This window comes from Rosa chinensis, chromosome 3, assembly GCF_002994745.2.
Source record: "Rosa chinensis cultivar Old Blush chromosome 3, RchiOBHm-V2, whole genome shotgun sequence".
NCBI lineage: Eukaryota > Viridiplantae > Streptophyta > Magnoliopsida > Rosales > Rosaceae > Rosa > Rosa chinensis.
Window position 1 is genome coordinate 40,908,051 of NC_037090.1, and position 13,655 is coordinate 40,921,705.

At 44.1% G+C, this 13,655-nt stretch overlaps 2 protein-coding genes across 2 annotated transcripts; one reads left to right on the plus strand and one right to left on the minus strand.

The window, feature by feature from the left end:
* Positions 1–2,621: 2,621 nt before the first annotated feature.
* LOC112194585 lies at positions 2,622–6,098 on the plus strand. Its single transcript, XM_024334805.1, has one exon. It carries the CDS (start codon positions 2,622–2,624, stop codon positions 6,096–6,098), a length of 3,477 nt encoding a protein of 1,158 aa, XP_024190573.1.
* Positions 6,099–7,342: 1,244 nt separating this feature from the next.
* On the minus strand, positions 7,343–10,884 carry LOC112194587. Its single transcript, XM_040517056.1, has 6 exons — positions 9,167–10,884; positions 9,030–9,092; positions 8,665–8,960; positions 8,510–8,575; positions 8,298–8,435; positions 7,343–7,759 (listed from the first exon to the last, which is right to left on the minus strand). Exons 1-6 carry the CDS (start codon positions 10,800–10,802, stop codon positions 7,343–7,345), a joined length of 2,616 nt encoding a protein of 871 aa, XP_040372990.1. The 5' UTR covers positions 10,803–10,884.
* Between the last annotated feature and the right edge of the window lie 2,771 nt (positions 10,885–13,655).

Here is a 13,655-nt window from a genome sequence, read left to right on the forward strand (position 1 = left end):
AATTGACTCAAGCAGGAAGGGGGTATTGAAGGTTCAGTTTAAAGAGGCCCCTCGCCTAAAACCGTTGGTTGTAGTGGATAGGAATCGAGATCCACCCTTTACTGCGGAAGGACTCGTAACTATGCGAAACTATCATCTTTTGCATTCGGCCATTGATTGGTATGGTTTGACTAAGGAGGAACGCAAGCTTTTAAATGAGGTGCGTAGGGATCGCAACAGATGCGAAGAACTTTGGGCACCTGATGTGAGAAGAGGTGTGAGAGCCAAATATCAAGCTTATTTGGAAGATCAGGAAATAAAGGCTGATTATAATTCTCTTCCCATTTCAAAAGGCGACCTACAATATTTGAGGGAATACTTTAGTATACACTCGGCCGAAGAATTATTCGGCCTAACAATTGAGGAACAAAGACTTGCGTTCATATTTGAGGAACGTATGGAAAAGATGGATAGAGAAAGATGGGAGATTCTCCACGCACCGCGTTCACCCTCGTCTTCATCAGGTACACCGGCATCGGGGGAAGAAGAAGAAGAAATTTCTGAGTCGAATGGTGATGAAGAGTCTTTCGTAAAACTTTACAAGGACCTGAACCCTCCCTTTTCAGCTAAGGGACTTAGGAGATTGAAGGAGTATCACCGAGATAATTCTGCTCTTGCATTGTACGAACCAACAAACAAGGAGATGGATACGTTACATATGATCGCTGAATGCCCAAAGTCGGCGACCCTTTTGTTGGATTTGGATTCTAGCCTTGGTTTAAAGGTTGCTTACCAGGCTGTCCAAGAAGGCATAGAGCTTAAAGTTGGTAATGAGGAAATTCCAATATCAGATAGAGACCTGAAGTATTTGAAGAGGTTCCATAAGATCCAATCTGCGGTCGAGATGTATGGAATGACTACTCAGGAAAGAGAGCTGATGAAACGTTTCGACCACTATGTCCGAGAAGAAGAAAATCGTCAGCAAGCCCAAGCGAACCAAGACCTGGCCAAATGGTTAGAAGACACTGACACCAATGATAAACAAGACCAGCATTTAGATGACTTGGATCTTGAAGTCGATGACCAGGGTGACAAGGGCATATTGGAGGACGATGAAGGCCTATTGGATGAGGATATGGGGGATTATGATGACATAGGGGACTATGAGGAACAGGTTGACTACGATGATGCCGATCAGGTTCCTGACGTCCCAGCCTCCAATCCACAGGTTGATAACACCATCAACACTTTGACCGAGACGAGTATACAAGCTTTGGCCAAGGAGGCCGAGGGAGCTACTATCCCAATATCTCAGGACATCAATGACTTTAGAGTGAATATGATTAGCGTTCGGTCAGCAACTATGATTGATTTCGACTTGGTGCAGGAAGAGAGAAGTTCGGCTGGTGTATATTTTTCTCGGCCGAGCGGGTCCATGATCCAAGTCAAAGATCCCATCCTCATTGATGCTTGTATAGGTGGATACCGATTTTCGAGGGTTTTAGTGGATGGCGGATCAGCTGTCAACATCCTTCCTTGCTCCATTATACGTCAACTCCACCTTGCCAGGTATGGCTTTGTTCCAACTGATATTTCTGTTTATGACTATACAGGGGAAGAGGCTGAAGTCAGAGGGGCGTTGCCATTGACGGTAACTGTAGGCAAGAAAAGCTCAACAACTTGTTTCTTCGTCATTCCCACTGATAATTCATGCACTGCCATACTGGGTCGTGATTGGATCCACCAGAATACTTGTATCCCGTCTTCAGTACACCAACTTCTTGTTTTGTGGAACGGGAATGAAGTCGAGGTCGTACGGTCAGCTCAGACCGCAGATAAAGGAGCAACAGCCGTTGATATGGTGTATGTGCTTCCATCCGAGTTTCAAGCTCAGCCGGGACAATTGAATGGAATGGAAGGGGATGTGCAAGAAGAAGTTGAATGCCAAGCTCCAGCACAGGACTTAGCCAAAGCCTACTTTCCAAAGCCAACACCAGCTATGTCTAAGCATATCAAGCCATTGTATATCACGGCTCATTTCGAGGGATATCCGATCTCTAAAGTGTTGGTAGATGGTGGGGCAGCCGTGAATGTTATTCCTATTTCGATTGCCGAAAAATTGAAGAAGACCGACAAAGATATTGTATCATCTGAGATCGCCATCCGAGATTTTTCAGGTGGTAGGAAGCAAACCAAAGGAATTCTACCCTTAGAGGTCACAGTAGGCAACAAGAGCATGATGACCGGTTTCTTTGTCATAGATTCCAAACCTTGTTATAATGCTATCCTTGGGAGAGACTGGATACATCAGAGTATGTGCATCCCGTCGTCCATGCATCAGCTTCTGGTTTTCTGGAATGGGGACAACGTGGAAGTAGTGGAAGCTGACTCTCAACCATTGAAAGCTTCGGCCAATGCAATTGATGCCCAATACTACGAGGAGGAAATTGGGTGCTCAGAAATTCAAAGGGAAGATGGTACTGGCCGAATTACAAGGATAACCATGCGAAGAGCACTGGCCCTAGGCACCGAGAAAGTCCACGAGGACTCGGAGCGGCCAGCATTGGCCGACCTGTTTGATCCCATAATCCATGGATAGTGGCCTAGAGAATGAGACACTATCGGCCGCAGTTAAATCAACAATGAGGAAACTGTTGGCTCATTGGGCCGAAAACTCTCTTCAGAATGATTCGGCCATGAATTTGATAGAATTTATCTCAGAAGGAGCACCAGAGGATGAGTTGAAGGTAGAAGACATCGGCCCTGCACCGGCCGAGTTGGAAGACGACCTTACTGAAACTCAAGACCCTCTAGAAGAACTAAATTTAGGGACCACTGATGAGCCTCGGATAGTCCGGATCAGCAAACTCCTGCCACCCAAGATGAAGGAAGATTTGAAGGCTTTGCTAACTGAGTTTCAAGATTGTTTTGCATGGAGTTACCATGAAATGCCAGGTTTAGATAGAAATATAGTAGAACATAGGTTGCCTATACAGTCCAATTGTAAGCCTTACAAACAACCTCCTCGGCGATGTGCCGCCGAGGTTTTGCCTGAAATTAAAGAAGAAATGGAACGTTTATTAAAGGCCGGTTTTATTCGAACGGCCAGGTATGTTGAATGGTTATCTAATATTGTGCCAGTAAGGAAAAAGAATGGAAAAATGCGCATATGTGTTGATTTTCGAAATCTCAACTTGGCCACACCCAAGGATGAGTACCCAATGCCCGTGGCCGACTTGCTAGTGGATGGTGCGGCCAAACATGAAATTCTTTCTTTCATGGATGGGCACGCCGGATACAACCAAATTTTTATAGCTGAGGAAGATGTTCACAAAACGGCGTTCAGATGCCCAGGCGCAATAGGAACATTTGAGTGGCTCGTTATGCCATTTGGACTCAAAAACGCCGGCGCAACCTATCAAAGGGCCATGAATATGATCTTTCACGACCTTATTGGCCACACAGTCGAAGTATACATTGATGACATTGTGGTAAAGTCGGCCAAGACGCAAAATCATTTGGCCGACCTTCGACAGACATTCGTACGGATGCGAACCCACAAACTAAAAATGAATCCTGACAAATGCCATTTTGGAGTATCAGCTGGTATGTTCCTTGGTTTTGTAGTTCATAAAAGGGGAATTGAAATCGACAAAAACAAAGCCAAGGCCATAATGGATGCGCCTGCTCCTAGCACGAAGAAGGAACTCCAATCATTCCTGGGAAAAGTGAATTTTCTAAGGCGTTTCATCTCTAACTCGGCTGGCAAGATTCAGCCATTCTCTTCACTTTTGAGAACCAAGGCCGAAAATGAGTTTGTTTGGAGAACAGAACATCAAGCGGCATTCGACCAACTCAAACGATACTTATCAAACCCACCCGTCCTGGTACCCCCAGTACGTGGGAGGCCTTTGAAGTTATACATATCGGCATCAGATAACTCAATAGGAAGCCTATTGGCACAAGACAATGACAATGGCAAGGAATGTGCTGTGCATTACTTGAGCCGGATCCTCACTGATGTGGAAATTCGGTATACGCCTATTGAGAGGCTTTGTCTTGCATTGTTCTTTTCGGCAATCCGGCTTCGGCATTACATGTTACCCTCGGTTGTCCAAGTCATATCCAAGACCGATTTAGTAAAATACATGCTGACTCGACCCATCATACGAGGCCGAATTGGAAAATGGACCATGGCGTTGTCTGAGTTCACGTTTCAATATGTGTCTCAAAAGTCAGTCAAAGGCCAAGCATTGGCCGATTTTCTTGCTCATCACCCTTCGACCGAGTTTGAGGGAGCCGAAGAGGTTGATATTGGGATCATATATGTGGCTTCCATGACCAATAACCACTGGACCATGTATTTCGATGGATCTAGTACTGAATTTTCAGCCGGGGCTGGTGTTGTCGTTGAAATGCCTGAAGGACAAAAGTTCCAGTTCGCCTTCCAATTAGACTTTACGTGCACAAACAATCAGGCAGAATATGAGGCTCTGATTGTTGGTTTGGAGATTCTCCAAGAGTTGGGAGCACGGAGAGTTTTGGTGTTCGGGGATTCTCAACTAGTCATTAATCAAATGAATAAGGAGTTCAAATGCACAAGCTGGGGACTTTTATCCTATCACGCTTTAGCTGACCAGCTCGCCAACACGTTCGACCGAATCTCTTTCGCTCACCTCCCAAGGGGACAAAACATGGAGGCCAATGAGATGGCTCAATTAGCCTCAGGGTTACGAATCCCCGAAGGAGATGACTCCCGAGTCATCAAGATTGCCAAACGTACCCTCCCAGCTTTAGAAGAGAGAGGAGTCTCAGAGGATGTTTTTGTTATCGACATCGAGCCCGATGATTGGAGACTCCCCATTATCAAATTCCACAAAAATCCTCAAGGTAATCATGATCGGAAGACTCGATACTTGGCTGGACATTTCGTTATATACAAAGAAGTAGTGTACCGCAAAAGCTCGGATGATCTACTCCTTCTTTGTATAGGGGGGCAAGAGACTTTGGAAGTCATGAGAGATGTCCATGAGGGGATATGTGGTGCACACCAGGCCGGAATCAAAATGAGGTGGTTAATTCGAAGACATGGCTTCTATTGGCCAACAATTCTAAAGGATTGCATTGAATTCGCAAAGAGCTGCAAGAAATGTCAAATTCATGCACCTGTGCAAAGGGTTCCGGCCGATGTCCTCCATCCAATTGTTAAGCCATGGCCATTTCGAGGTTGGGCCATGGACATTATAGGGAGTATTAGACCACCATCATCAAAACAACACGTATGGATCTTGGTCGCTACTGATTATTTCACTAAATGGGTAGAGGCCAAACCATACGTTAATATTTCAAGTCAGACAGTGATCAAGTTTGTGGAGGAAAACATCGTACACAGGTTTGGGATACCTGAAACCATAACGGCCGATAGGGGTTCGGTTTTCATAGCCGAGGCAATGCATGAACTCACAGATAGTCTGGGTATCAAGTTAACTCACTCGACACCTTACTATGCCCAAGCCAATGGTCAGGCCGAAGCTAGTAATAAAGGCATTATAAATATACTCAAGAAGATGGTTCAAGAGAATCCTAGAGATTGGCACAATCTGCTATCTGAGACATTGTGGGCTTTTCGGACGTCCAAACGTACAGCCACAGGAACAACGCCTTTTGCACTAACATATGGCCACGATGCTATGTTACCTGTCGAGGTGAAACTGAAATCACTTAGATTCGCTGCTCAAAATGAAATGGTGGCTGACGACTACACTCAGGCAATGATTCAGGAACTTGAAGAACTCGACCAAGAGCGAATGGACGCCTACAACCGAATGGAAGCACAGAAAAAGGCTGTGGCTCGTGCATACAACAAGCGAGTTAAGTCTAAATCATTTGCCGAGGAAGATTTAGTTTGGAAAGCCGTTTTGCCTATCGGAACTAAAGATAGACGTTTCGGAAAATGGTCGCCAAGGTGGGAAGGCCCGTTTATCATCGATCAAGTGCTAGGAAAAGGTGCATATCAACTTAGGGATCAAGATGGAGAGCTGCATGCAATGCCTATCAACGGGCAATTTCTTAAGAAATATTACCCCACGACATGGGAGATGAGGGAGCAAGAATCGTAATGTACTAGCTATAGAACATCGGCCGAGTATTTGGGTTTGTAAACTCGGCCGCCCTTTTTATTTTGATGTTTTTATATGAACAACATTTTAGTGTCTTTTTACATCCCTATACTCATATTTTTGAAATTTACCTTTACTTTTGTTGGCCAAAGCTAAATAAGAGGTATCGGCCGAACCAACCATAATTGTTTTGGCCGAAGTCAAGTAATTATTTTGGCCGAGTTAAACAAGAAGTGTTGGCCGAGACGACTGAGGTAATCTCGGTCAAAGTGAACAAGAGTTTCAGCCAAGCTCGAACCAACCATAATTGTGTTGGCCGAAGTCAAGTAATGATGGCCGAGACAACTGAGGTAATCTTGGCCGAAGTGAGGTAATCTCGGCCGAGGTGAACAAGAGTTTCAGCCGAGTTCGAGTTGCTGATTTGGTTGACTAAAATGTTGAGTTTTTCGTTGGCCAAAGTTAAAATGTTGAGGTATCGACCGAACCAACCATAATTGTGTTGGCCGAAGTCAAGTAATGATGGCCGAGACGACTGAGGTAATCTTGGCCGAAGTGAGGTAATCTCGGCCGAGGTGAACAAGAGTTTCAGCCGAGTTCGAGTTGCTGATTTGGATGACTAAAATGTTGAGTTTTTCGTTGGCCAAAGTTAAAATGTTGAGGTATCGGCCGAACCAACCATAATTGTGTTGGCCGAAGTCAAGTAATGATGGCCGAGACGACTGAGGTAATCTTGGCCGAAGTGAGGTAATCTCGGCCAAGGTGAACAAGAGTTTCAGCCGAGCTCGAGTTGTTGATTTGGTTGACTAGAGTTTTTTTTTTTTTTTTTTTTATTGGCCAAAGCTAAATAAGAGGTAACGGCCGAACCAACCATCATAGTGTTGGCCGAAGTCAAGTAATTATTTTGGCTGAGTTAGACAAGAAGTGTTGGGCGAGACGACTGAGGTCATCTCGGCCGAAGTGAACAAGAGTTTCAGCTGAGTTCAAGATGTTGATTTGGTCGAGCTCAAAATTAAAATGCATGACAAGCAAAAAGATTTAGGTGGCCGAAATATATGAAGTCAAAAGAGGCCGAGTCAATTGACAAAATAGCGGCCGCGTAATCAACGGTCACATACACAAAATTAGCGTTTGAGTCATACAAAGAAGGTCGGCCAAACTCTACAAAAACGTGTCAACCGGCTGAGTTACGGGCCCAGGGCCATGTACAAAATATAAGCCAAGATGAATATCACATCCTAAAGTAACTAATCAGTGGGCAAGAGTGACCGAAGAGCTTCTTTAACTTCTTCTAAGTCTTGCATACCTTGGTCGACCTTTCGCTTCAAGATGCCCCTCTTCTTGTTATACGACTTGACCGATGACAGAATCAAGCTATACTTGGTGAGATCTTGTTGGGGAACAATGCTTCGGATGGCGGCCGAAGTGACTTTGACTTGCTTTTCAGCTTCGGCCAACTGCTTCCTCAGATCGAGCACTTTTTGCCTTCCTTCGTCCAAAGAAGTCTTCAACTTCTGGAGTTGGCCAAGATCTGTGGACTGGCGAATGTCATCGTACTCACTTTTCAACTTCTCGCCTGCTTCAAACTCCTTTTGGGCTTCTAGACAAGGAGAGAGACTAAAATTTACAACAGCCAAACGAGCATGAACTTCATAAGCCTCTACCTGAGAGAAATGTTTGGCTGAAATAAGTACTTCAACCGCTTCCTTCAAAGAGAGAAAGCTAGCCTCGGTCACTGTTCTCACAGCACAACCCAAAAACTGTCTGACCGTCTCAAGTGCCTTTTTGGTTTCGGCTTTTCAAGTTTTTCCTCTTCGGGACTCGTGGTGTTGTCTAGAGTATTTAAGAATTGAAGTAGGTCCAAGCCAAGATCACCCGCTGTATGATCCTAAAAAAAAAAAAAAAATGGAACTGAATTAATTCGGTTAAAGGCAAACCAGACTTGAAGTTACCAGGGCACTCACCACAGGCTCGGCCGAAGATGGAGCACAAACGATAGCTTGCTCGCTTTGACCCATCCCGTCATTAGGAGGGGAGGTAAGTGTTCCGAACATAGGGGATGTGGTTCAGTTTGGTTGAGAAGAGCCAATTCTAGGGTTGTACTGCTTCGAGATTCTCCCACCTACACAGATAACAACGTCTCAAGTTGTTTCATATAGGATTTTGGAAAATTAAACACCAAGGCGGGATGAAATATCTTACCTGAACCAATGTCTGATGGATAAGTAGTGTTTCTTGGCCACGTGCATCGGGGTCTTCAACATCCTTGGAAAAGTTGTTTGATATGGCAAGCTTTTGGCCGATGCTCGTTGTGTTGTGAAGTTGGCTCTCACCCAAGTCCTGTGAAATGAAAGAAGTCAATAATCTCAGACAAGCAAGAAATGAAATCCAAGAAAGGAGTAGGGAAGGCTTACGTCCATGTCAATCTCAATCATGGAGTTTTCAAGTGGGGGCAAAGAATGATCAATGCGGCCATCTCTCTATCAAAATAAAGGGAAGGTTTTTAGCTGAGCACGAATCGTATAACCAAGTTGAGAGAGAAGCACACAACTCTAGATTAGGAACTTACCTCTTGATCACCGCTTTCTGATTGAGCTTCTTCCGAATAACCTTCGCTATCAGCCGAGTCCGCGTTATGGATCGAGGCGTCACCAGTTTCGGCCATATCCTCAATTTCAGACGTATTTTGGTTTTCAGCCAAAGCATCGTGGCCATCATCCATATTAGCCTCAAAAAATATGTCTTCACTAACCATAGTGTCTGTCGGGTTTGTGATTGAATTCTCCACCACATCCGATGATTTCTTTGTTTTCTTGGCATTCTGAGTATACCCCAATGTTGAGCCACGTTTCTTCGATGTTTGTCCTGAAAAGTTGCAACACATTAGAAGGAAAATGTGTAAACAGAAATCGGAAAGATTGGTTTGAAGAGTACCTTGTTTAGAGGATCCTTTGGTTGATTTTGACTTGCCATCCGGTATTTTCTTCTTACCATTACCTGGATCAAAGAGGTAAGAGATCCATATAAGGACAAATTGGCTCAAGATAGAACAATAAGCAAAAATAACATACCTTCATTGGGGCCTAGCAAGTTTAGAAGTCCTTGTAATGCAGCGCGTTGGGTCCCAGCCAAGTCCTTTCCAAGATTTTTCATGATAAAAGTTGACCACCATGTTTGGAAGTGTGGGGTGGCTCTATGATCAGGACAACGAGGCTTTAGGCCGGACCTTTCAAACTTGCCAAATTGCTCCTCATAGTACTTACCAACGGCCGAACACTGAGAAGTTCGTGTGAACCCATCTCTCCATGACGAGAAGTGGTTTCTTGACATCAGAAATAAGGCCGGACAACTCTGTATGAAGCCAAGCTGACGTGCAACGAAATTGGGAAGATAAACCTCAACACCATACCGACCCACTGTACCTTTGAGGCCATAGTTCAAGTCCCGAGAAATCAGAATACTTCCCCAAGATAGAATCACATCCAAGTCTAATTTCTTCTCCCATAATGTTGATATGTCAATCGCAAGACAAGAAGGGTGATCTCGGCTGTAACATATGGCAAACTCATCCCTGGACATGCCTTTCTTTGAAAAGAAGAAACCAAAGCACTCCGCGGCCGAATGTGAATGAATGCCGAGGGGTATAATCTGACGGCCAAGCGTCATGGTAGGGACAAATGGAGGGCATGGTGGCCGAAGCTGATGAAAATAGGTTTGTACCCACACTTGGAACATCCATAATGGTCCTCCGATGTCTAAATTCATATTATCAACCACCACATTGCGCAGAGTACGGTAGAGGCGAGCTAGAACAAATGGTCCAAGAGCTAGGGGCATACCCGCACTTAGTGCTTCTGCAATACCAGTAAACTCTAAAGTGCACTTATTGGATTTGGCACAAAATACAAACTTACAAAGCCAGTAGAGAAGGAAAGCTGCGTGCTCATATTGCTTGGGGGGTCGTCTCCTATTTTCTGTCACCTCTTCATCAACTGCATGTGTGGCATAGAAGGTGCTATAGTTGAGTAATTGTTTTGCCTTAGCTTCGGCCTCATCTTTAGCCTTCTTGTCATTTGTGACCGTTTTGGGCTTCAAGCTAGCATGGAAGGAAGTCGGAAATTTGGCAGTGGCACAAACCGCTACACCATTTGGCCGAAACCCAAATATTGCCGCCATGTCTAACAAGGTAGGGGTCATTGGGCCAAGAGGCAGGTTGATGGTGTTGGTGGCAGACGACCAGAAGCATAAACTAGCTGCAAGAAGAGGCCGGTCCATTTGAATCTCCTGCTCAGTCATCTTTATGCTATCATATATTCCATATTTTTTCCACTCTTGGCCAAAGAAATGCTCCATCCTTGGCACCCATTTCGTCCACTCAGGCGTCAGTTTGGGCCAAACTTGAGGAAGCCTCAATTCAATACTCCATGTGGACCAACTAGCTCCATGTGTGCAACAAGATGAATCAACTAACGAATTTTCTAGAACCTCTTTGACAGCCGATGGCATGCCCGCACCGTAATGCGGCCCTAGTATACATTCTCCTTGCGGCTCTTTATTTTTCGTCAACCGACAAACCACGGGGCTCTGAAGTGCATCTTTGGAAACATCGACAGCCTTCATAAACTTGGTTGCGAACTCGGCCGATCTTGTTTTTATTGCATCTCTACCCTCCGACCCGGCCTCATGTTCTGAAGCATCATCAGCCATAGAATACTTGGTTTAGACAACCGAACAATTTCACCAAACATGCAAGGAAACCTCAAGGTCAGTACACTGACAGAAACAAGCCAATCTACTCTGCACAAAAATCAAAACCAGTGAGCTTTTCAAATTTCAAAATTCAAATTTGCAGCTTCTTGTGATTCAAGGTCAGATTGAATAGTCAAGTCAAAACAAAGCTCAAGGATTTGCACTAATGCCAGTCAACTCAAGGGAAAAAGGGGCTACTTTCTGGGCGTGCATTGGTTCCTGGTTATGCAGTCGGGTTTGCAATCTATTGCAGAGTGTTGGTCCTGGATGAATGCAATCAATTCCATTACAGAAACATTGTTGGAATTAACCTCAACTGGCCAAGACGCCTTAATTGAAAATTTGATTGGTCAGGTCTTTGATGAGGTCGAATCAGTGAATGAGTGCAATGCCCAGATTGAGACACAGAAGACGTGTTGTGGAGACAAAGGCCTTCAAAATGAATGACATGCAAGAAGAAGCATAACCCATGCACAGCAAGCACTACACATTATTGTAAATTGGCAGAAGGTCACATGCAATTGTCAACATTAGTTAAAGGTTTGACTTTTCAAATCTTTAATTACCCAATTAAAGATGAATTCAATTATACAAGCATGATATGCAAGCATCAGACAAAATATGCCCAGATTATAATTACTGCAAATCATAGTTTTCATCAAGCTCTGTATCTCATTAGAGAAAGAATGGAAAGGACTAACCTCTACCAAGTGCCTAGCTCGACCCAAGGCAATTTCGTCAACCCAACTCGGCGATCTCACTGGCCGGCGGTGCACCCAGACCACAGCAACCTGCTTTGAGCTCCGTCGGCGTCGTACCTAGAACGGCGGATCATTTCATGGCTCACCGGCGTCGAACTGATTTGTAAGGCCCAGGTATGATTTCAAAATGCCGACACTGAAAATAGATCTCGGTTTGATGTCTGGATCGGATTGTCAGAACTTTGTAACTCTCTGCCCTTAGTCGGTGACTTTCTTTTTAGAAGAGATCATGTAAGCGCAAAGAGGAGGACTTGATCGCGTAAGGATGATTTTGAAGGGATTTGAAATTGGGGAGAACTGAGTAGTTGGTCACTCCAGATAAGGGTAGTGTTCTGGTTTGATTGCTCGCCAGTGCACGAGCTTGGTTATCCAATTGCACACATTTCCATGCAATTATTTTACATCCTATAATTATGGTTACTTGCATTAATTATATTTTATAATTATAGTTACATGCAAGTTCATGCAATTGTAACTAGGAACCTGGCGTCATGTTCAATACCAATTATATGATTATATAATGCCCATTATATGATTATATAATTGTATTTTTATTATATCATTCTCCCATGAGCCATTGTCTTGGAACCTCGGCCAAAGGATGTGAGATCGGCCAAGATTAAGCATGACCTCAGCCGAAAATGTGGACTCGGCCAAGCCAAAAGGAAACCTCGGTCAAAACTTTCAAGTTACAAGTGAACACCTCGGCCAAGCTTTCAAGTTATAAGTTGATTCGGCTGAAACTTCAAATTTTAAAGGGCTCGGCCGAGTTTTCTGTCTTGTGTCTTGGCCAAATGTTAATGTCTGGCGAGTCTAGCAAAATAGTACTGCAGAATTTTCGGCCACGCGACCAAGATGTTTTCAGACAGTCTATTATTATTATTATTATTTTATTTTTTAAGTCTCATAACCGCTTAGCTTGAGAGCCGAATACTCATGAGACTGGGGGGGCAATGTTTGGACCTGATTTTAGCAACTCCCATGTGTTTTGACTTGGGGGTTTATTAGGGAGGCATCGAGTCGTTCGACCGGAATAAAAGTAGTGTTCGGCTATTCAGCCGAGATTAGAAGTTTTCGAGATGTATGGTTGAGATGGATGCATCGATGGAGCTTTGGGATTTTGGGTTACATGACCCAAAATATGAAGAAACACGGATCTCATAGACATAAAGTTAGACGGCCCAAGTCCACATGAGTAACTATATAAATGGGCTGCGAAGCAAGGTGGAGTAGTTCAGCCGAACCCAAGTAGTGACGTCGGCCGAAGAGTTCACTCAAGAAAGGAATCCTTGCAAGGAAGGAGTTCAAATCAATTATGGATTTTGATTGTGAAGATTTCATATATCAGCCAAGTCAGAATTTTATGAGACGAATCAATCCTAGAAGGAAGGAGAATCCTACTTAAATTCCACGTCTTGGAGGACAAGTTAGCTAGGGTTTTTGACTTGTATATATAGCACATTGTAAATCATTGTAAGAGGTCCTGCACCACACAAACAAATTAATATACAACTTTTACTCTCAAACTTTTCTCTTAGGTACTTTGCCTTCTATTCAACTTTCATAACTTGTTTTCATTTTTAGTTTCTTACTTTTATTTCAGTCGTTACATTCAAGCACTTTACTTTCTTGTTCTTTATTTTATATGTACTTTACTTTTCGCACTTAGGAGTAGTTCGTAACATAGAATTATCATCCATTGATCTCTTTCGGCCAGTCCGGATTGGATTGATGCGATTCACCGTTTACACACATATCATCTCACAACGTTTTGACAAACGAACCCACTTCACCTTCGTCTTCACCGTGATTTGCGAGTACGTTCAGGATTGACGCCTAACCAAAGTCCTTGGAACAGAGGCATCAGAACCTAAAGGCCGAGAGGGTTCCTTCCTCGGCCTACAATCATTTGAAAGAAGTCAGATCACGCACCATTCAAATCAGAAACCTTGCTCGGCCATTCGGCCGCGAGTTGGCACGCCCGCGCAATTTCAGAAGGACGATTCAACCACAAGTCCCTCGCCCCTCACTTCGGCCGAGACGATTTTGA

Bases quoted from the DNA above. Each gene is read 5' to 3' on its own strand.
- LOC112194585 (XM_024334805.1), top strand. From the start codon at position 2,622: ATGAGGAAACTGTTGGCTCATTGGGCCGAAAACTCTCTTCAGAATGAT.
- LOC112194587 (XM_040517056.1), bottom strand. From the start codon at position 10,802: ATGGCTGATGATGCTTCAGAACATGAGGCCGGGTCGGAGGGTAGAGAT. The intron at 9,093-9,166 runs GTATGTTATTTT...TCTTTGATCCAG, and splicing joins CTTGCTAGGCCCCAATGAAG to GTAATGGTAAGAAGAAAATA. The intron at 8,576-8,664 runs GTAAGTTCCTAA...TTATTTTGATAG, and splicing joins CAGAAAGCGGTGATCAAGAG to AGAGATGGCCGCATTGATCA.